The sequence below is a fragment of the Ornithorhynchus anatinus genome, chromosome 6 (assembly GCF_004115215.2).
Source record: "Ornithorhynchus anatinus isolate Pmale09 chromosome 6, mOrnAna1.pri.v4, whole genome shotgun sequence".
Taxonomy (NCBI): domain Eukaryota; kingdom Metazoa; phylum Chordata; class Mammalia; order Monotremata; family Ornithorhynchidae; genus Ornithorhynchus; species Ornithorhynchus anatinus.
The window spans coordinates 16,806,303-16,828,383 of NC_041733.1; the positions used below are offsets into that span (position 1 = coordinate 16,806,303).

Consider the following 22,081-nt stretch of genomic DNA (forward strand, 5'->3'; position numbering starts at 1 on the left):
GGTGGCAAGGTGGGCAAATGGCGACTTTCCGCCCTGGCACTTGGGTGGAAGAGGAGCCACCCGGGATGGGTGTTTGCTGCTCCTGCTTCTACCTAAGCTAAGCACTGTAGTCAGAGCTCTGGAGAGTATAATGAAAATAGAAGGCAACGTCTCTGCCTTCAAGGAGCTTACAGTTTAGTGGATGAGATGGACAAACGGTGGGTGCAGAAGGAAAGGCAGAAGCAGCGTGGCTCAGTGGAAAGAGCGCGGGCTTGGGAGTCAGAGGTATTACCGGAAATAGCAAAATTGAAAGGAGTGAATAAACGCAGAAGGTTATTCGAGGCATATATATGTACGTGTGTTATTCTGGGGTTGGGAGACTGGCATAAAAAGGTGAGCATGGGGACATCCAGAACCCGACATCTAGTTCCAACTTGCTGTGGGACTTTACTACATATGCATATATATATATATATATATATATATATATATATATATATATATATATCTGCGCTAAGGGAGTTTGCCTGTGTATGTGCTTCTGTATAAGCAGTAAAGTCTCAGCAAGTTGGGACGAGATTTTGGATTCTTTAAGTGCCTCCCATCCTCGCCAGTTTTTGCCATTCTCCCAAACCCCGGTGTAAGTGCAAATACTCTTTTGTATGAAGGTTGGCCTGTTGGGAATTTCCTTCCCTAGGAGTTTATATAGGGTCATAACTACTTGTAAGTATGTGGATGTACTTCTGTAGAGAAGCAGTGTGGCCTAGCAGAAGAAGCATGGGCCTGGGAGTCAGAGAACGTGGGTTCTAACCCTGACTCTGCCACTTGCCTGCTGTGTGACCTTGGGAAAGTCACTTCTCTGTGTCTCAGATCCCTTGTCTGCAAAATGGGATTCAATACCTGTTTTACCTCCTAATTAGTCTCTGTGAGGCCTGTGTGGGACCTGCTTAGTACGGTGCCTGACAAATAGTAAGCGCGTAATTAAAAACCACGATTATTATTGAATAAAGCCCAAATTCCACTCAAAACTTGGTTGGTTTTTATTTTGACTGGCGAATTTAGTTTTCATGCTTCCTCCTGCCAATAATACCTTTCCTTCAAACTGAACCCCCAAATTCCTCAGTATCGTCTCCCAGTCTTCTCCTCACACCTCCCCAGATAGCTTCCATTGCCCTCACTCTAAAATGCGCACTTATGTCCTCTGAACATGCCACTGCTCTTGGCTCTCTTGCTCAGATTTTCTCTCAGCTATTTTGAATCTCCCAAGAGGAAAAGATGGCATTGGTGGATTTAGTGTGTTATACACTTTCCCAATCAAATCACTTCATGCTTAAGTGTGTCAGTATTAGAGCCACTGGACTTGTGTGGCGACTTTTTTTTTTGTATGCTATTTAAGGACTTACTGTGCGCCAGGCACTGAACTGATCGCGGGGCTAGACAAGATAACCCTTGTCCCACAGAGGGCTCATGGTCTTAAATCCCATTTTGTAGAGGAGGTACCAGAGGGACAGAGAAGTGAAGTGACTTGCCCCAAGTCCCACAGCTGACAAGGGCTGGAGCCGGGATTAGAACGCTGGTGATTTACCTCCGGAAATGGTTTGTTTCAGGTGGACAAAGTGGAGTCCTTCAAATACAGTCAGAGCACCAAGGACAGTCTCCATGCTAAGTACAACACCAAGACCTGTGCCACCGTGGTGGGAGATGACCAGTGGGGACACCTCCAGTTAGACGCCACCTCTATTTACCTTCTCTTCCTGGCCCAGATGACCGCTTCAGGTAGGTGAGGGGTTAGGGACGACAGCGGGCCGGCCATACCGGAGGGTTGCTATTTAGGACATCCTGACTCTCTGGGGATTGGCAGAACGAGGAAGAAGTGGACCGACCCATCTTCGTGGCTGTTGCGTCAACCAAATTAGCTGTTGGGATTCTGGAGGAGAATTGTCGGGCCGTGAACGCCAGTGGTGATTCATTCATTCATTCAATAGCATTTATTGAGCGCTTACTATGTGCAGAGCACTGTACTGAGCGCTTGGAATGTACAGTTTGGCAACAGATAGAGACAATCCCTGCCCATTGACGGGCTTACAGTCTAATCGGGGGAGACAGACGACAAAAACAAGACAACTTAATCAAGGGGGATGTACACCTCATTAACAAAATAAATAGGGTAATAAAAATATATACAAAAGAGCGCAGTGCTGAGGGGAGGAGAAGGGAGGGGGAGGAGCAGAGGGAAAGGGGGGAAAAGGGGGCTTAGCTGAGGGGAGGTGAAGGGGGGAGAACAACTTGTATCTTCTCCCTCCTAGGGCTCCATATCATCTACAGCCTGGATGAAGTGAACTTCATACAGAACCTGGTGTTTTATATAGAAGCGGCTTACAAAACAGCTGTGAGTATACGTTGGGGAACCGTTGCTGACCACACGGTATTCTGTCTTCCCTTTGTGCTTTCCCTTCTCACCCCCCATCACAAACTGAGATGAATCCCTGATCTCCATCAGCTAGGCGAGTCAGCTTTCTTCATCTTTTGTTGAGCTTTCTTTCCTCTGCTCCCCTCTTTAGCGTGAGACTGAATTTTAAGCAGCAACGAGGTGTCCAAAGCACTTGGCTAGAGAAGCAGGGTGGCCTGGTGGATAGAGCATGGGCCTGGAGTCAGAAGGACCTGGGTTCTAAGCCAGGGTCCGCCACATGTCTGCTGTGTGACCTTGGGCAAGTCTCTTTACTGCTCTGGGCTTCTTGTTACCTCATCTGTAAAATGGGAATTGAGATCGAGAGTCCCATGTGGGACAGGGACTGTGTACAACCCAGTTAACTTGTATCTCCACCAGTGCTTAGAACAGTGCGTGGTATTAATTGCATTTAACAAGTACCATAATAATAATAATGATGTGGGAGAGGGAATGGATCCGGACTGATTACTTTGTATCTACCTCAGCACTTAGAGCAGTGCTTGGCACATAGTAAGCGCTTAACAAATACCATAAATATTATTATAACTCGGCTGCCGTTTGGTTTTTTTGGTCCCTACAACTATGGAATGTAGATTAGCCTTGTAAGTTGAGTTGGGTTAGTCAAATATGTTCTGCTATTTTGGAATGCCAGTCTCCGTTTTGGGTTCTCAGTCTTTCTGGGGTGTTATGGCTCCTACGTGTGAGTTTCACTGCAGTGGATAAAGAGAAGGTGGGGGGCTCTGGGTTTGGGAGAGAGGGGGAAGTTCTCCAAGGGATCAGATGCCTGTCTGGAAGCAGGGGAATCCCAGAGCCAAACTTCCCGGTGCGGAGAGGGAAACAGAAAGAACCCGGATGCCATTTCCCCAGCTTTACGATGAGTCGGTGACACACCAATAAGTTTTATCTATTGAGCGCTTACTGGGGGCACAGCACTGCCCTAAGCTCTCGGAAGAGTACGATACAACAGAATCGGTAGACGTGTTCTCTGCCCACAACCAGCCAACAGTCTAGCCTGCAAGTCTACCCCAACTCCCACTGTCCTGACCCACTTGGGGCACTATAGGTGTTCTTTATCTCTGGGGCGGGTTGGGGGAAGATGATGATGATGATGGTGGTATTTGTTAAGCGCTTACTATGTGCCAAGCACTATTCTAAGTGCTGGGGTAGATACTAGGTAATCAGGTTGTCCCATGTGGGGCTCACAGTCTTAATCCCCATTTTACAGAGGAGAGAACTGAGGCACAGAGGAGTGAAGTGACTTGCCCACAGTCACACAGCAGACCAGTGACGGAGTCCGGGATTAGAACCCACAACCTCTGACTCTCAAGCCCAGGCTCTTTCCACTAAACCACGCTGCTTCTCTAAGCCACGCAGCGATCCCTACACAGAGCTAGAAAATCCACCTCCCTCTGCCTTCTCCAATCTCACCGAACCCTCGGGGGTTCACTGGCAGGAGCTGGTATTCCCAAGCCTCACGGGAGCAGATCAAGGCTGCAGGAGTTGGCTCCTGCCTTTGTTTACCCATCCCCTTCTTATTCAGCTTCTCCATTCTGGATTTCTGAGCGGTCTTTCTCCTCGGAGGGGATCCCAGTCAAGTTTGCAGACCACATGACCTCGTCTCATTAAGTTGTCCCCTGGGTGGCTCTTAAGAAAGCAGGGGCCTAAAACCTGTTGCTTTATTATCCCTTCACCCGTGTCCGGTTCTGGGCTGTCCTAAAAGGGAGGGCTTCATCCACATTAGCTGATGATGATGATGTCGCATATTGGTGCATTTCCGGCAGGACTTTGGGATTTGGGAGCGCGGAGACAAGACCAACCAGGGGATCGCAGAGCTGAATGCCAGCTCAGTTGGCATGGCGAAGGTAAGTCGCATCATTCTTTCAGCAGGTATCAGGTTGGGGAGAGAGTGGAAAGGTCCACTAAATATTTCCAGGCTACGTCCCTATAACAGTCATAATAATAATGGTACTTGTTAAGCACTTACTATGTGCCAAACACTGTTCTAAGCATTGGCGTAGATAAAAGATAATCAGGTCAGACACAGTCTGTGTCCCACATGGAGCTCACAGTCGTAATCCCCATTTTACAGATGAGGAAACTGAGGCAGAGAGAAGTTAGGTGATGTGTGCATAAGTGCTGTGGGGCTGATGGGGGGTGTTCAGTATCAGGTGCCCAAAGGGAACACATCCACAGGGATAGTGGTTAAAAATCAGCTGCCTGTGGGCACTGAGTGGTGCTATTTTTCAGAGAAGCAGCGTGGCTCAGTGGAAAGAGCCCGGGCTTGGGAGTCAGAGGTCGTGGGTTCTACTCCTGGCTCTGCCACTAATCAGTTGTATGACTTTGGGCAAGTCACTTAACTTCTCTGTGCCAAAGTTACCTCATCTGTAAAATGGGGATTAAGACTGCGAGCCCCCCATGGGACAACCCGATTACCTTGTATCTAATCCCGTGCTTAGAACAGGGCTTGGCACATAGTAAATGTTTAACAAATACCGTCATTATTATTAGTAGTAGTGGCTAGAATTCTCGGCACAGCTCTGTGGGACTTGGGACTTGGGGGTGGGGGTGGGGCATGTATCTTTTATTATTATAATTTTTTTGATCTGAGGTACTCGTGTCCTTCCCTCCTGTTCCCAGGCAGCGTTGGAAGCCCTGGATGAGCTGAACCTGTTTGGCGTGAAAGGTGGTCCTCAGTCAGTGATCCACGTCCTGTCCGACGAAGTGCAGCACTGTCAGGTGAGCGCGTCTGCAGAGCTAACCGGAGACTGGGGTGGGAGGCGTCCTGGCTCGCTCGGTCAGTCAGTCCAGCATCTGTAGGACACCGTATTGAGCACCGGGAAAGAGTCTTGTCTTAGGCTGTTGAGTCGTCTCTGACCCGTAGCCACACCGGGGACACATCTCTCCCAGAACGCCCCACCTCCATCTGCCATCATTCTGGCAGTGGATCCAGAAAGTTTTCTTGGTAAAAATGCGGAAGTGGTTTACCATCGCCTCCTTCCGTGCAGTGAGGTTGAGTCTCCGCCCTCGACTCTCTCCCGTGCTGCTGCTACCCACCACGGGTGAGTTTTGACTCGTAGCCTTCCACTCGCTAACCACTGGCCGAGCTAGAAATGGAGTGGGTAGGCCTCTGCTTGACTCTCCCTCCTGTAGCCGAGACTGTTAGAGGACTGGGAATTCTCCAGGTGCGACCCTGAGAGAGGTGGGAAAGCGTACAGTAGAGCAAATTCGATAGGGAGAGACCTGGCGAAAGACAATTCAGAAGCAAGAGACCTGTGTCAGAGGGCTCAGCATCATGCCCAGGATGAGTAATAAAGTCTCTCACTACTTGAGACGGGTTCCTCCGCTACTCTTGAAGTAAGAATTGTCTAGGCCTGAACTCTTTTTGTATACTCCCCTCCCTCTGCCCAGAATAAGTGCTCAATAAATACCATTGATTTCCTCAGAATGCTCTGCTGGCTTGACGTATATCAAGGCTCCCCCAGCTCACTCAAAACTCTTTTTTCATATCATACTCTCCCAAGCATTTAGTATAGTGCTGTGCACAGCATAAGCAATAAATTTCAGTGATTAATTCATCAGAATCTCCAGTGGTTGAGGTATGTCTGGGCTTGCCCAGCGCTTTTGGACTCAGCCCTGCTTGCTCTTAGAAGCCCGAGTCTCTCCCTTCCTCCACCGGCTCCTCCCTAGGCAACCTCTGTCAGTTACTCCGCCATGTTCTCTCTCCCACATGAGGGTTCCTAGTTAGTAGCCCTGTGGCAGCACTGTAGTGGAAGAGAAGTGTGGCCTGATGGATAGAGCACGGGCCTGGAAGTCCGTAGGACCTGGGTTTTAATCCCGGCTCTGCCACTTGTCTGAAGTGTGACCCTGAGCAAGTCGCTTTACTTCTCTGGGCTTAAGTTACCTCATCTGTAAAAGGGGGACTAAGATTGTGAGCCCCAGGAGGGACATGGACTGTGTCCAAACCTACTAGCTTGGATATACCCCAGTGTTTAATACAGCGCCTAGCAAGTAGTAAGTGCTTAACAAATACCATTATAAAAAGAGGCAGGCCGACGGCAGGGTTGAATGTTTCAGGGGTCAGCGTGGGGAAGTGGTGGACTTGTATCTCTTCAAATCTTGCTCAAGGCCAAGCTGGTGTTGCTGTCTGTGTTGGGAAAGTCAAGTCCTCGCCTGTTGGCGTGGTGAATTTTGACTTTGCATCTGATTAGACCCCTATAAGTGGAGGTGTATATATGTTTTGCCGGACATTCCATTTGGACCTTCCTAACACGTGGATTCCCCCTGCCCGCTAGCTTCTTCAAGTGACTTTTCTCCTGCTATTTGCTGTAGGATTGAAAGCTGGTGAGAAAAGCAGTTGCACTTTTCACCCAACTCCACAAGTGTCTAAGACTTCCAAGCACTCTCCAGAGCTACTCCCTAAGCACAAATTGGCTTGCTCTTTTAGAGAGCCTCCCTGAGCTAACCTTTGAAATACAACCCATCAGTTTTATAACACCAAGGAGCTTACTAATGTCAACAGAGGGCGGGGAGGGGGGTTACGCAGTCTACCACGGGAAGTCGTGCTGGCCGAAAAATATCAATAGACTCCAGAAGGCTTTAGAAACTTCGTGAAGGGTGCGTCCTTGGTGGTTGAAAGAATACTGGGCTGGACTGTGAGCTTGTAGGCAGGGAACGTGTCTACCAATGCTGTTGTACTCTCCCAAGCATGTAGTACAGTGCTCTGCACGTAGTAAGCACTCAATAAATGCCATTGAGTGATTGGATCGGGTTGACCAGTCTGGCCCAATATGGCATATCGCGTGTCCTTATGTCCCATTTCCTCTCTCTCAGTCCATCCTTCACTCGATCCTGCCCCGGGCTTCAACATCCAAAGAGGTCGATGCAAGCGTCCTGTCGGTCATCTCTTTCCCGGCGTTCGCAGTAGAAGATAGCCAGTTGGTGGAAATAACCAAACAGGAAATCGTATCCAAGCTCCAGGTAAATCTGTCCGACTGTCTCTGCCTCTCCCAAGTAGGAGTCGTTCTAAAAAGGAAATATCAACTTCTTCACTGTGGATCTTGTAGCCCCAGAGGTATTGACGGACAGTTAAAACAAAGGTGAGACCTACAGGGCTCTGATCTGCCCAGGCGGATTTAAACGGTGGGGGCAAAAGCAGAGGATTCATTCCGTTTTCTGGCGGGAGTGGATTTGTCAGGCCTGGGCTGCAAGGCACCGGCCCATTCCTAGAGTTCCGAAAAAGCAGAGTGGCCTCGTGGATAGAGCCCGGGCCTGGGAGTCAGAAGGACCTGGGTTCTAATCCTGATTTCCCACTCTTCTGCTGGATGATTTTGGGTAAGTCATTTGACTTCGGTGCCTCAAGTTACCTCATCTATAAAATAGGGATTAAGAACTGTGGGCTCAGTGCAAGACATGGACTGTGTCCAACCTGATTATCTTGTATCTACCCTGCCACTTAGTACAGTGCCTGGCACACTGTAAACACTTAAATTCCATTTAAAAAAAAGAAAAGGTTCAGAGCACCTGGGGATCACAGTGGCCATGTCCCACTTTTCAGGATCTGGTCATGTTGAATTCCTGTGTCTGATGCTAGCCTGTCTTGTTCTGGTGACCTAAAGTGTAGTATGAACCATTTTCTAAACAGTGTAGAAGTTTTCAGAATGACTCACCATGACTCTTCTCTTTTCTTCCCCAGGGCCGTTACGGCTGCTGCCGCTTTCTCCGAGATGGATACAAAACCCCCAAAGAGGTACAAACCGTGAAGAGATTCATTCTCCTCAAATAAGGCACCCCTCCCCTCCACCTCTTTTTTTCAGCTCTGTAGAAAGGTGCAAGTTTTCCTCCTAACGATCTTCCCCATCTGTGAATGTTCCTAACTGAGGCATGAAAAATGCCATCTTAGGTGTTTCCTGCCCTGCTATAATTTGGCAGTTAGGCTTAAAACTGATCTGAGACGCCTTGGGCTCTTCTGATGAGGGTGAGCTGTGGGAGATGGCTTTGTTTTTACTTTGTCATGGCTATCAGGATGGCTCTGGGGCACGGTAGTTGGCATCTATTTAGCTTCCTTACCCCAAATCGCATCAGATACTAACTGGGAGAAAGCGACCAAGGCAACGTCATTCTGAGATCTTCTGGCAAGGCAGCATCTTTGAAGGCTCCAGGCAGCTATCTAAAGCCCTATTAACTTTTAAAAAATTGAAGTACAGAAGGTTGGAGGGGGAGAGATGGAAAAATGGATAGAACCCAGCCTGAGTTGGCTGGCTGACGATATGGCAGTTGGCAGGACTCTGAGTTGGATAATTAGAAAAGATAGAAGTGTACTTGAACACAACGCAGACTGTGAGATGGTGGCTTAGGCTGGCGTCGCAATAATGATTCCCTGAGTAACTTCTGGTTTAGACACTGACCTGCAGTGACAGAGTCCGAACTAGTGACTTAACTGACCCTCTGTGGTGAGTGATTTTTCTTTTTAGAACAAAGAGGGTAAGTTCCAAAAGGAACGACTGCTCCGATTCCCAGATTATTTTTTCAACAGGGCTTTTTTTTTTTACTGTGCATCTTCTGTTCCTTGGCCCTCAGGGAAAACAGATAACCAAGAATGAAAGGGCCATTACCAACTTCTTAGGCTAAAGGGACTGTTCTAATTGAGTGGAGTGACCTAATGGATTGACTTTTTTTTCTCCCAGGATCCTAATCGTCTGTATTATGAACCTGCTGAGCTGAAACTGTTTGAGAACATTGAGTGTGAATGGCCATTGTTTTGGACGTATTTCATCCTGGACGGGGTCTTCGGTGGCAACGCAGAGCAGGTAACGTGGGCGCCGTCCTCGAGCTGGTCGGGCAGTCTCTGGAGAAAGGTTTAGGCTGTCGCTGTCCTTGGGTGCAAGTGGGCAGTCCATCCAACCGGGAACAGTTTGTTCTGTTTTCAGGCATTGAGCTGCAAGGCAGGAGGCCCTTTCTGGCTTCTTCGCTGACCATCGTTGACCTGCTCCGTGCCTTAGCTTACCTCAACTGTAAAATGAGAGAAATTCCAGCTTCCCTCCTGCCTCCTAAAGGCAGCACTTATCACTTCCTGCCTTGACTACTGCATCAACTCTTTGTTGACTTCCCTACCTCCTGTTTCTCCCCTCTCTAGTCCATATTTCATTCTGCTGCCTGGATCATTTTTTTGAAATGATCCTCCCCCTCCCTCAAAAACCTCCCATGGATGCCCATCCACCTCAACATCAAACAAGTTCCTCATCGTCAATTTTAAGGCACTCAGTCAGCTCTCTCCCTCCTTCCTGACCTTGCTGATTTCCTACTGCAACCCAACACACAGTCCACTCTTCTAACACCAACCTACTCTCTGTACCTCAGAGTTGTCTGTCCTACCACCTACCCCTTGCCCATGACCTCCTTTGGGCCTGGACTTTTTCTCCCCCATCAAATCTGACAGTCAACCTCTCTCTCCTCCTTCATAACCTTTTAAGATCACATCTCCAAATTGACGCCCTCACTAAAGCCTCGTTTCCTCTATCCGCCTTCCCCTCTGCATTGACTATGCACTTGACTATAACGGAAATAGTAAATATGGTGTTTGCTAAGCGCTTACTATGTGTGAGGCACTGTACTAAGCACTGTAGCCCTTACACAATTGAATACTCATCCCAGCCCCACAATACTTATGTAAATATCTTTATACTGTTTTCCCTCTCTGTAATTTATTTTGTCTGTCGTCCCCTGTAGACTACAAGCTCTTTGTGGGTAGGGGTAACGTCTACCAACGTTATTATATTTTTTCCCAAGCACTTAGTACGGTGCTCTGCACACAGTAAATGGTCAGTAATTATCACTGACTGATTGGAGGGGAGTGACCTGTCTGTAAATTGCTTTGTACGCTCCCTAGTTGGACATTACTTCCTGAGTGTCCATTGCCCTCTTTCTCTCAATCAGTGGTATTTATTGAGCACTTTTCAGCGTGTAGGGAACTGTCCTAAGTGCTTGGGAAAGTTCGTAGAAGCGAAAGGGCAGATTTTAGAGATGTTTTGAGGGGAAGATGATTGGTAGATGTGAAAGGCCTGATTCTAGAAATGTTTTGAAGAGAAGTAACGAGGCTCTCCCTACCCTCCTCCCCATCTTTTGCAGGTTCAGGAGTACAGGGAGGCACTCGAAGGCGTCCTCATCAAGGGAAAGAATGGAGTTCGCCTCTTGCCGGAGCTCTACAGCGTTCCTCCGGAAAAGGTGAGTCGGTCAGCACGGCTGTAACCGGTTGGCGAAAAGGCCGTGGGTGGGCAACTGTCTGAGTTCTTTCCATATCCTCATGATCACATTTAGGGGGATTTTTCAACTAGCACTAGAGGCAAGTGATTACCCAAATGAAGACCCAAAGTGACACGGGCAGGGGTGGCGGCAGGAGCTGTGGATTTGGGGAGAAAAGAGGGGAATGGACATGATCTCCTGAAGCGGCTGCCTGGATTTGAGAGTCTTAGTTCCTAGGATCACCGAAGTGCAGGAACAGATCAGTGCTGCTGCCTTCCCAAGAGGCAGCCTTTTGGTACTCTAGCCCCAGGTGAGAGGTTTGTCACTGAAGACTGGAATGGATTGAACTCTGAGGCTAAGCAGAACCTGGCGGACCAGGGGTTCAGTAGCATCCTCTGACCCTTCTTCCTCAGAATGACCTTCCAGAGCCCTAGGCCCAGCTTAACTTGAAGGCCCAAGGGAGCAGTCAGTCAGTGGTATTCATTGAGCAGTAGAGCACTAAAATAACAACAATAATAGTAATAGTGTGGTATTTATTAAGCCCTTACTGCGTGCCAGGAACTGTACTAAGCGCTAGGATAGATACAAGCTGATCAGGTTACTCAGTCCCTGTCCCCCATGGGGCTCACAGTCTTAATCCCCATTTTCGAGATGTGGAAGCTGAGACACCAAAGAGTCAAGTGACTTGCTCAAAGTCACACAGCGGACAAGTGGTCGAGCTTGGATTAGAACCCAGGTTTTCCGAATCCCAGGCCCGGGCTTTTCCACTAGGCCACGAAGGGCCCCGGGGGAGTACAATAGAGCAGAATCTGTTGGTACGGGATGAGAGGGAGCATTTCTCTTCTGGCGTAGAAATATGGAAGAAGCACCATGACGCAAGGGAAAGAGTGGAAGGAGGGCGGTGGGGGACGGGGGGCGGAGCAGGGGAACGACGGGTGTTCAGAGGGCCGAGTTCCACCTGGATGGGCTCAATGTGTCTGCAGTTATTAACTGAGCTTGTGTCTTGCAGGTGGATGAGGAGTATCAGAACCCCCATTCTGTGGACCGAGTGCCCAAGGGCAAGCTCCCGCACATGTGGGGTCAATCCCTCTACATCCTGGGGAGCCTGATGGCCGAGGTACGGGACATTCACCCCCGGGCTCTTTCCCTTTCCTCTCTATCTTCCACAATCGCTGGGTATCTTGTTGTGACCGCCAAGCTAGGCCGGGTTCCCGAAGTCTGATTATTGGTTTCTCTTCTCTCCTGAATCCGTTTGCTTCCTAAGTCCAGGGCCGCAGAAGAATGAAGCAGCGTGGTCTAGTGGAAAGAGCCAGGGCCTGGGAGTCAGGAGACCTGGGTTCTAAATACTAATGAGATATGACCAGTGAGGAAAGAATGAGGAATATTTTTTCAGGAGAAAAACAGACGTGTTGTCTGACCGGCCGCTTGTCTGCCGTGTGACCTTGAGCACGTCACTTCGCTTCTCTGGGCCTCAGTTACCTCATCTGTAAACTGGGGGTGAGGATTTGGAGCCCCATGTGGGACAGGGACGGTGTCCAACCTGATCGCTTGTATCCACCCCAGTGCTTAGTACAGTGCTTGTCACGTAGTAAACGCTTAACAAATACCACAATTATTATTATTGTAAAGATCTGAGAACAGTGATTTCTGGTGAGCCAGAATTGCCATCAGAGAAGCAGAGGAGTACTGTTCCTTAGCAAGGTTGAATGAATGGAATTATGGTATTTGGATTGCATATCCAAAACTTGTAGGCCCTCAGTAAATGCTACTGACTGATTAATTGCAAGAGGCTGGGAGAGGGGGCAGGAGTTGAAGAGTGTGTGTGAGTCTGTGCTCCCCCTCTAGACTGTAAGATCGCTGTGGGCAGGGAATTTTTCTGTTTATTGTTCTGTTGTACTCTCCCAAGCACTTAGTACAATGCTGTGCACACAGCAAGCACTCAATAAATACAGCTGAATAAAATGAATGAAATTGTACCGCCAGGGTAGGGAAGCCTCACATGGTTGAAAGTGCATCCAAAATACCTGCCTCTGAATCTTTTTAAAAAAGAAGTTGAATGGAGATATGACATGACGGTCGTTGGCATTTTTTTCTAATGACTCTGTTAGGGGTGAGTGTAAGGTTTTGAATTTTTCCATCAATAGTGAGTTCACATCTGCTGCAGCCGCCTCAGCTCTTGAACTGTGGTGTTTTTTCCTGAATTCACCTATTGGTGTAGGCTTTTGACTAGTGTAGTTATATTAATAACTGTGGTATGTGTTAAGCACTAACTATGAACCAAGCACTTTATTAAGTGCAGGGGGAGATACAAGATAATTAGGTCCCACATGGGGCTCACAGTCTAAGTAGGAGGGAGAGCGGGTTTTGGATCCCTATTTTGCAGATGAAGGAACTGAGGCACAGAGAAGTTAAATGACTTCCCCAAGATCACCCAGTAGTGAGTGGAGGAGCTGGGTTTAGAACCCAGGTCCCCTGACTCCTATAAACCTGTAGACCTTGAAAGTTGTTGAGATTTATATTTGTATACACAATTTATTTACATTAATGTGTGTCTCCCCCTTGGGACGGTAAGCTCGTGGGGGGCGGGAAGCGTGTCTATCAGTTCTGTACTTTCCCAAGCACTTAGTCCAGTGCTCTGCATACAGTAAGCGCCCAGTAAGTGCCACTGACTGATTGGCTGTTCCTGCTTTTTATTCAGGGATTTCTAGCCCCTGGTGAAATTGACCCCCTGAATCGCAGATTTTCGACCGTCCCCAAACCAGATGTGGTGGTCCAAGGTAGGCGTGTCTTTGTCCCGTCCAGAACCTCATAGATCCATCTCTCAGGAAAGCGTAGTAACGTCTACTTGAGTCACCTCATTTAGTTGCTTCCTGGACTCCAGACTGTAAGCCCGTCAAACGGCAGGGACTTTATCTGTTGCCGACTTGTTCATCCCAAGCGCTTAGTACAGTGCTCTGCACATAGTAAGCGCTCAATAAATACTATTGAATGAATGAATAGATTTGGTTTAGTTTGATTTCCAAAAGTGCTGGTCATCCGCTGTGTCTGCAGAGCAAACAGGGCAAACAGTCTAGATTGCTTTTGGGGGTATTGAAAAGCATCTGGAGGGAGGATTTCCTTCCCTTCTGCATTGTTCTTGCACTTGGATTTTTATTGTTTTTTCACCTCACCCTCAGCTCCCCAGGGCTCGCGTATAGATCCATAATATATGTCTGTCTCTCCCTCTGTAAGCTCCTTGTGGGCAGGCACGTGTCTACCAACTCTGCTATATAGCACTCTCCCAAACGCTTAGTACAGTATTCTGCACACAGTAAGCGCTAGCTATCGGCAGCGCACATTAAATCCATCTCGTGGATGTTATGGCTGAAGCCTAGAGCTATTGCAGTTATCTGCCACATCTATTAAATTACTCAGTTATAGGGCACAATCTGGGTCTCCAGAGCTCCCAGATCATCCTCCTTTTAGAGGGAACATTTACAAGCCACACATTTTTCTGTGGAGCTCAGACTCTTCCCTTTTAAAAATGTATATATCCGGAAGCAATTATCATTGGTGTCCTTGTCCAGTCACCTTTATTCACTAGTAAAATCTGGGGAACAAAGGCAAAGTTCCTCGGGAAGAGAATGTCTTCGTGATGACTCCTTCTTCCCTGTCCCCTGGTTCTCCCTCCAGTGTCCATTCTAGCCGAGTCGGAGGAGATCAAGGCCATCTTGAAGAAGCACGACTTGGAGGTGGAGACGATTGCGGATGTGTATCCCATCCGGGTACAGCCGGCCCGAATCCTCAGCCACATTTACGCCAGCCTGGGTGAGAGATGCTGACGGTCAGCGGCACTCGGGCTACCAGTGGAATTCTGTCGGGGTTGTCGTCCAGTTTGGGCCGGCCTGGTCCGAGCTAAGGCCGGTGCTGTACCCAGTCCTTCCCCGACTAGGCCCTCATTTTCTCCTCTCACGCTCCCTTCTATGGCGTCCTCATGTTTGGATCCGCTCCTTTTATTCGCCCCTCCCTCAGCCCCCCTGTACCTATGTCCATAGCCTCCTTTTTTTTATTATTTATATGAATGTGTGTCTCCCCCTCTAGATGGTAAGCTCCTTGTGGGCAAGGAATGTGTCTCTGTTGCATTGGCCTAGCGGATAGAGCTTGGGCCTAAGAATCAGAAGGACGTGGGCTCTAATCCCGGCCCTCCACTTTTCTGCTGTGACCTTGGGCAAGTCACTTCACCTCTCTGGATCTTAGTTACCTCATTTGTAAAATGGAGATTAAGACTGTGAGCCTCATGCGGGACAGAACCGTGAGCCACCTGACAATTTGTATCTATCCCAGCGCTTAGTACAGTCCCTGACACATCGTAAGCACTTAACAAATACCACAGTTGTTACTATATTACTCTCCCAAGTGCTTAGTACAGTGCTCTGCACCCAGACGATAAGTGGTCAAATAAATACTGTCGAATGATTGAGTGGTTGAGTGACAAGCCGATTTCTGGAGGGGGAGGAATGGGGTCATGCATCCTCAGTTGTTTCCTCCTCTTCCCCTGCCTCCACGGCACATCCCAGGCTTTACAGTGGAAAAGTCCGAGGAGATCAGAGTAAGGAACTGCCCTCAGCCTGTCTTTGGATAGCCTGGCCCAAGGCCCGCATGCAGAGCTCTCTTAGTGGGAGGGGCTGAAGCACAGAAGCCTCCCACCTTAGGTGGAGGACTGGGTCTTAATTGCTTATTTTGTAATAATAATAATGTGATATTTGTTAAGCGCTTACTAAATGTCGGGGTAGATACAAGCTAATCAGGTTGGACGCAGTCCTTGTCCCAAATGGAGCTCATATTCCTAATCCCCATTTTGCAGGTAACTGAGGCACAGAGAAGTTGTGTTTTGCCCAAGGTCACGCAGCAGCCAAGTGGCGGAGCTGGGATTAGAACCCAGGTCCTCTGACTCTCAGACTGGGCCACACTGCGTCTCACTTAAAATACTATCATCATCACCATTATTACTGTTATTAATATTAAATAAATACCATAACTAATGGATTCTACCATAAACCCGAAACCCGAGTTCCCAGTTGGGCCCGTCTCATGTTCTCGTGCTTTGTAAGATGCGGACCCAGATAACGGGACGTTGATCTTTCCGTTTCCACCCACGTCCCGTCTCAGGCCGCAACAGTAGGATGAACCTGAGTGGAAGACCTTACCGGCACATGGGAGTCCTCGGGACGTCCAAACTTTACGACATCCGAAAGACTATCTTTGCCTTCACTCCACAGGTGAGTCAACAGCCTAGGGAGCCTCGATCAGCTGAAAGATCATTCGGTTATATTTATTGAGCCCTTACTGTGCGCAGAGCACTGTACTAAGCGCTTGATCACTGACTGGGCGCGTCCCGAACATTGACTAGTAAGGCATGATAGAATAGATGCTGGAACCTGGTTGATTCCACCGCATAAAGAGGGTGGAGAAGACTTGAGGTGGAACTGGTGTGCCCCGCCTTGGGAGTGGGATTTGTGAAAAGAGTGTTTGAAGCGGGGTGGATAGCAGGGAAGCAGCATGGCCTAATAGAGTACGGGCTCAAGATAATAATAATGTTGGTATTTGTTAAGCGCTTACTATGTGCAGAGCACTGTTCAAAGCGCTGGGGTAGATGCAGGGTAATCAGGTTGTTCCACGTGAGGTTCACAGTCTTCATCCCCATTTTACAGATGAGGTAACTGAGGCACAGAAAAGTTAAGTGACTTGCCCACAGTCACACAGCTGCCAAGTGGCAGAGCTGGGATTCGAACCCACGACCTCTGATTCCCAAGCCCGGGCTCTTTCCACTGAGCCACGCTGCAAGATCACACGGGAGACGAAGGGCAGAACTGGGATTAGAACCCGGGTCCTTCTGACTCCCAGGCCCATGTTCTCTCCCCTAGACCAAGCTGCTTCTCAGTCTATCCCAGCACTTAGTACAGTGCTTGGCACATAGAGCTTAACAAATGCCATGCTTATTATTATTATTTTAGGTTGTCGGTTAACAATCCTACAATAAAGTGTGCGCATTTTGCTTTACCTGTTAAAGAGATGGTCTTGACTGGATGGAAGTCGATGTGCCAAAAAGGCCTGGAAGATTTGGCCTCCGTGTAGACATTGCTTTTTTTCATGGCATTTGTTAAGAGGGTACAGGCACTGTGCCAGGCACTGTGCTACGTGCTGCGGTAGAGACAAGCTCATCAGGTTGAACACAGTCCATGTCCCACGGGGGGGCTCACATTGCTAACTAAAGCCACTGTGGACTGGAGCCAGAAGCAGGTCTGAGAGCCTCCAGGAGCATATGAAGCGGCACGGCCTAATAATGTTGGTATTTGTTAAGCTCTTACTATGTGCAGAGCACTGTTCTAAGCACTGGGGTAGATAATAATAATAATACTAATAATGGTGGTATGTGTTAAGCGCTTTCTATGTGCCAAGCACTGTTCTAAGCGCTGGGGGGATACAAGGTGATCAGGTTGTCCCACGTGGGGCTCACAGTTAATCCCCATTTTACAGATGAGGTAACTGAGGCACAGAGAAGTTAAGTGACTTGCCCACAGTCACACAGCTGACTAGTGGCAGAGCCGGGATTCAAGCCCATGACCTCTGACTCCCAAGCCCGTGCTCCTTCCACTGAGCCAGGCTGCTTCTCTAGTGGCTAGAGCACGGGCCTGGGAGTCAAAAAGTCATGGGTTCTAATGCCGGATCCGCCTCTTGTCCGCTGCGTGACCTTGGGCGAGTCACTTCACTTCTCTGGGCCTCAGTTACCTCATCTGGAAAATGGAGATTGAGACTGGGAGCCCCGAATGGAGCAGGAATGGGAATGGACTGCATCCCACCCGATTTGCTACCCCAGTGCTTATTACAGTGCCTGGCACATAGTAAGTGCTTAACAAATACCATTATTATTATTATGAGAGAATCTTGCCCGGGGTCCGTTCGCCAAGCAGAGACTCGTTGAGCGTTGGGGGCTTTTAATGGGGAGGGCGATCAGGTCATTTCAACCCTTCCTGCCTCCTCCCCACCCCCACCCCTTCCTCCCGCCCCAGTTCATCGACCAGCAGCAGTTCTACCTGGCGCTCGACAACAAGATGATCGTGGAGATGCTACGCACGGACCTCTCCTACCTCTGTAGCCGCTGGAGGATGACCGGGCGGCCCACCATCACCTTCCCAATTTCCCACACCATGCTCGGTAAGCGGGGCTGGGGCCGGGGCTTGGGTGGGTGATGGGGGCTGGGTAGAAGACAGTGTGAGTGTCCACACAAACCCCAAGACTAAGCTAGAACTTTGAGGATTGGTTGAACCCTTCAGACTCTTGGTTTCAGGAGAAAGCTGAGAAGCCGTGTGTAAGCTTGTTGTGAGCAGGGAATGTATCCACTTATTGCGATACTGTACTCTCCCAAGTGCTTACTACAGTGCCCTTCTGATCGCAGTAAGCGCTCAGTAATTACAATTAACTGATCGACTCTAGCAGAAAGAACACGGGCCCTTAGAGGCGGAAGAGGAACCGAGTTCTAATCCCCGACTCTGCCACTTGTCCTCTTTGTGATCTGGGGCTGGTCCCTTCACATCTATGGGCCTCAGTTGCTTCATCTGTAAATGGTGGTTAAATACGAGTCTAACTTCCCCCCACCCTTTCTTCCTCTTTTACGGTATTTAAATGCTTACTCGTGTCAGGCACCGAACTAAGCGCTGGGGTAGATACAAGCTAATCAGGTTGGAAACAGTCCCCGTCCCACATGGAGGTCACAGCCTGAATCCCCCTCTTACAGATGAGGTAACTGAGGCCCAAAGAAGTTAAGTGACTTGCCCAAGGTCACGCAGCAGAAAGCTGCAGAGTCGGGATTAGAACCCAGGTTCTCCTGACTCCCAGACCTGTGTTCTATCCACTAGGCCAAGCTGCTTCTCCCGTTAGACTCTGAGCCCAACTTGGGTCAGGGATTGTGTTTGTCCTCGTTATCTAATAGTCACTTCAATGCTTAGGATGGTTTTAGGCACAAAGCTAGCAAATAATAAAAATAAAGCAACTTCCTGCCCTAACCAGCATCAACTCCCGAGATCTCAGCTTGATGAAGCTTTGCTAATATGCATATGCTGTAAGGCAGCAACCCAGCATAGCAGAGGTGGATTTTAACCGACGTCTTGCAAGAACTCACTTTCTGGGGAAGTCCTTGAGGAGTGGGCTGGTGAGTCCCGAGCCCCCATGAGTTAGGAGATAAAAAGTGAGAAAGTTCTTCATTTTCTTCATTCCCTCCCTTTTCCTGGCACTGCTCGCTGGACTCTAGCTGAAAGGCTTTGTTGTTCTCTGCCTGGCAACCTCGCCTTTCACGGGAGCGAAAGAATCCCCTGCCTAAAGCCAGGCAGACATCGAGGGATTCAGGTCACATCATCAGGAAGTTTCAGCCTTCGGGACAGCAGGCAGCGGACTTTTCTCCCTAAAGATTAGAGCAGCCTTGGCACACAGACCCCACAGACAGTATTTATTGAGTGAGTACTGTGTTCAGAGCACTCTCCTAAGCGCTGGGGAGAGTACAGTAAGACAGAGATGTACATCACCCTGATTCTATTTATTTGCCATTGTTTTAATGAGAAGTTCTTCCCCTTGACTCTCTTTATTGCCATTGTTCTCGTCTGCCCGTCTCCCCCGATTAGACTGTAAGCCCGTCAAAGGGCAGGGACCGTCTCTATCTGTTGCCGACTTATACATTCCAAGCGCTTAGTACAGTGCTCTGCACATAGTAAGCGCTCAATAAATACTATTGAATGAATGAATGAACATTCCCTGCCCACAGTGAGCTTACAGACTAGAGGGGGAGACAGATATTAATATACATAAATAAATGACAGATATGTACAGAAGTGCTCTTGGCTGGGACGGGGGATGAACAAAGGGAGCAAGTCAGGGTGACACAGAAGGGAGTGAGAGAAGGGGAAAGGAGGGCGTAGTCAGGGAAGGCCTCTTGGAGGAGATGTGCCTTTGATAAGGCTTTGAAGAAGAGATGGGATAGGATTTGGGGCCACTAGCTACATACCAGCCAGATTTTCAACTCCTTGGGGCAGCGGAGGGCATTTTCTAGATCTAGATCCTGCCCATCTGCTCTACTGGCATGAAAGTGCCCTCTGACGAGTGGGCATGGAAGAAGTGCTTTGCCTGGATCAGGCTTTCCGGATGCAGTTGGCTTTGTGTCAAGCTGTTGGCTGGTGGCCGGTGTCCAGGCAGAACCCAAGCCTGAACCAGGTTTTCTAGGCAAAATCCCCTAAAGGCTTGTATGTGTCTGCTAGCGATGTGACCGTGACTTGAGCTGGAGAGGATGTAATTTTGTGCATGATGGTTGGAGCGGAGGCTAGGAGAGGGTGCGGTACTAAGATCAGGGAGAAGGAAACGCAGGCAAGTAGAAGAGGTTAAGGGGGGCAAAAAAGGGGGTGATGGGGAGAGAGATATTTGCAGGATGATCCCGGCCCCTCGGGGGCCTTCAGAAAGGGGTCACACTTGCCTGAAGTGTCACCATAAGCAATTGGGTTTGAAACTCGTGCTGGTTTTTCCTGGCCTTGGCTCCAATCTCAAACATTTTTCTCTCTCTCTTCCTTCGAAGACAAATCTGGAACTGCTTTAAATTCAGCCGTCCTGGCTACCCTGAGGAAAATGCAGGATGGGTACTTTGGCGGGGCAAGGTAAGGGGCCCCTGCAACCTGTTTTGCGTGTAAGGTATGGAGGGATCTGATAGGTCGTGGGCAGACCCGCCCTGGGACAGAATTCAGCCTGAATTAATCGAATCCTGTTCTGATTAGAGTTTCTTGTTGCTTCATTCGGGGTTTTACCGACCAAAACCTCTAAGAGTTCTAAATCTAAAAAGGAGGGAGGCAACCTGACCTCATGGAAAGAACATGAGATCAGGAGTCAGGAGATCTGGGTTCTAGTCCCCGCTCTGCCTGTTCTGTGACCAACAGGCAGGTCGCTTAACTTCTCTGGGCCTGAGTTTCTTCATCTGTAAAAGGGCAATGTAATTTCTGTTCACTCCACTCTTGGACCGTGAGCCCTGAGTCGGACCGAGGCCGTGTCCGACCTGATTGTTTGTGTCTACACCCACACTTAGTGCACAGTGAGCACTTAATGAAACGTAAAATTGGTCGTTTTAGTTACTGCTTATTGAGGGTGATGATGATGATGATGGTATTTGTTAAGCGCTTACTATGTGCCAAGCACAGTTTTAAGTGCTAGGGTGGATAGAAGATAATCAGGGTGTCCCACATGGGGCTCAGTCTTAATCCCCGTTTTACAGATGAGATAACTGAGGCACAGAGAAGTTAAGCGACTTGCCCAAAGTACACAGCAGAAAACTCTAGTAGTTGAGTTGGAGTCAGGACTCTTGTATTTTGTTCATGTCTTGAAGTAGGACAGAGTAGCAGACTGTAGACTGTAAGCTCACTGTGGGCAGGGACTATGTCTGTTTATGGTTATATTATACTCTCCCAAGAGCTTAATACACTGCTTTGTACCCATTAAACCCTCAATAAATACGCTCAAATTAATGAATGAATGAAAATAGTGGTTTATCCAGTTATTAGTGAGCTTCTGGGGGAGGAAAGGAGTGGCTGAGAATCCCACCTCAGCCACTTGTCAGCTATGTGACTGTGGGCAAGTCACTTAACTTCTCTGTGCCTCAGTTACCTCATCTGGAAAATGGGGATTAAGACTGTGAGCCTCACATGGGACAATCTGATTACCCTGTATCTCCCCCAGCGCTTAGAACAGTGCTCTGCACATAGTAAGCGCTTAACAAATACCAACATTATTATTATTAATTTTATTCTAATGATTGGGCGACGATTTCCGGATCTTTCAAGAGCCCTCAGATGGCTCAAACTTTTACTCATAACTGTGTGTTCCTTACTTACTTTCCCTTACTCTCCCTCTCAAATTTTCAGGGTTCAAACAGGTAAGTTGTCAGAGTTCTTGACGACTTCATGCTGCACACACCTGAGCTTCATGGACCCTGGGCATGAGGAAAAGCTGTACGGTGACAGCTTTGAGGACAACTACAGTGGCTTAAATTCTGAAGACTGGATGAATGACTTTGACCCCACTGATAAAGGTAAGGAGACTAGAATTAAGGATCTCTTTGGGGAGCAAGGCAGAGGTTTTAAACATTCCTTTAAAAGGTGACCGCTGTAAAAAGTCTCACCCTCCAGCACACTCATCCCGCTCTTAAAGCTTTCTACTTTGGTCTTCCTGTAACGGTTTACTGACCTGCTTATTTTTGCTTTCTGCCTATTGTTTCTGGAGTTTTCCGGGTTGTAGGGCCTGAAGTCCCCCAGAAGGGCAAGGTGACTTTGCATTCCTGAATTGGTAGTTTCCAGATGAGACCACAACAAGGAATAAAACATTTTTGAGGAAGAATCCTGTGTGCAGTGA

At 48.5% G+C, this 22,081-nt stretch overlaps 1 protein-coding gene across 5 annotated transcripts in view; it reads left to right on the top strand.

Moving 5' to 3' along the window:
• PHKA1 (phosphorylase kinase regulatory subunit alpha 1) overlaps nucleotides 1-22,081 on the top strand; it is a 63,669-nt gene that overhangs the window by 10,290 nt on the left and 31,298 nt on the right. For all 5 annotated transcript variants that reach the window (XM_029067607.2, XM_029067608.2, XM_029067610.2 and 2 more), the window contains exons 4-18: nucleotides 1,587-1,755; nucleotides 2,286-2,368; nucleotides 4,210-4,290; nucleotides 5,066-5,164; nucleotides 7,259-7,405; nucleotides 8,121-8,174; nucleotides 9,112-9,234; nucleotides 10,553-10,648; nucleotides 11,676-11,783; nucleotides 13,365-13,443; nucleotides 14,339-14,473; nucleotides 15,815-15,924; nucleotides 17,716-17,860; nucleotides 20,262-20,340; nucleotides 21,595-21,761. In XM_029067607.2, coding sequence (XP_028923440.1) covers nucleotides 1,587-1,755; nucleotides 2,286-2,368; nucleotides 4,210-4,290; nucleotides 5,066-5,164; nucleotides 7,259-7,405; nucleotides 8,121-8,174; nucleotides 9,112-9,234; nucleotides 10,553-10,648; nucleotides 11,676-11,783; nucleotides 13,365-13,443; nucleotides 14,339-14,473; nucleotides 15,815-15,924; nucleotides 17,716-17,860; nucleotides 20,262-20,340; nucleotides 21,595-21,761 — 1,675 coding nt within the window. The remainder of the gene's footprint in view (nucleotides 1-1,586; nucleotides 1,756-2,285; nucleotides 2,369-4,209; nucleotides 4,291-5,065; nucleotides 5,165-7,258; nucleotides 7,406-8,120; nucleotides 8,175-9,111; nucleotides 9,235-10,552; nucleotides 10,649-11,675; nucleotides 11,784-13,364; nucleotides 13,444-14,338; nucleotides 14,474-15,814; nucleotides 15,925-17,715; nucleotides 17,861-20,261; nucleotides 20,341-21,594; nucleotides 21,762-22,081) is intronic.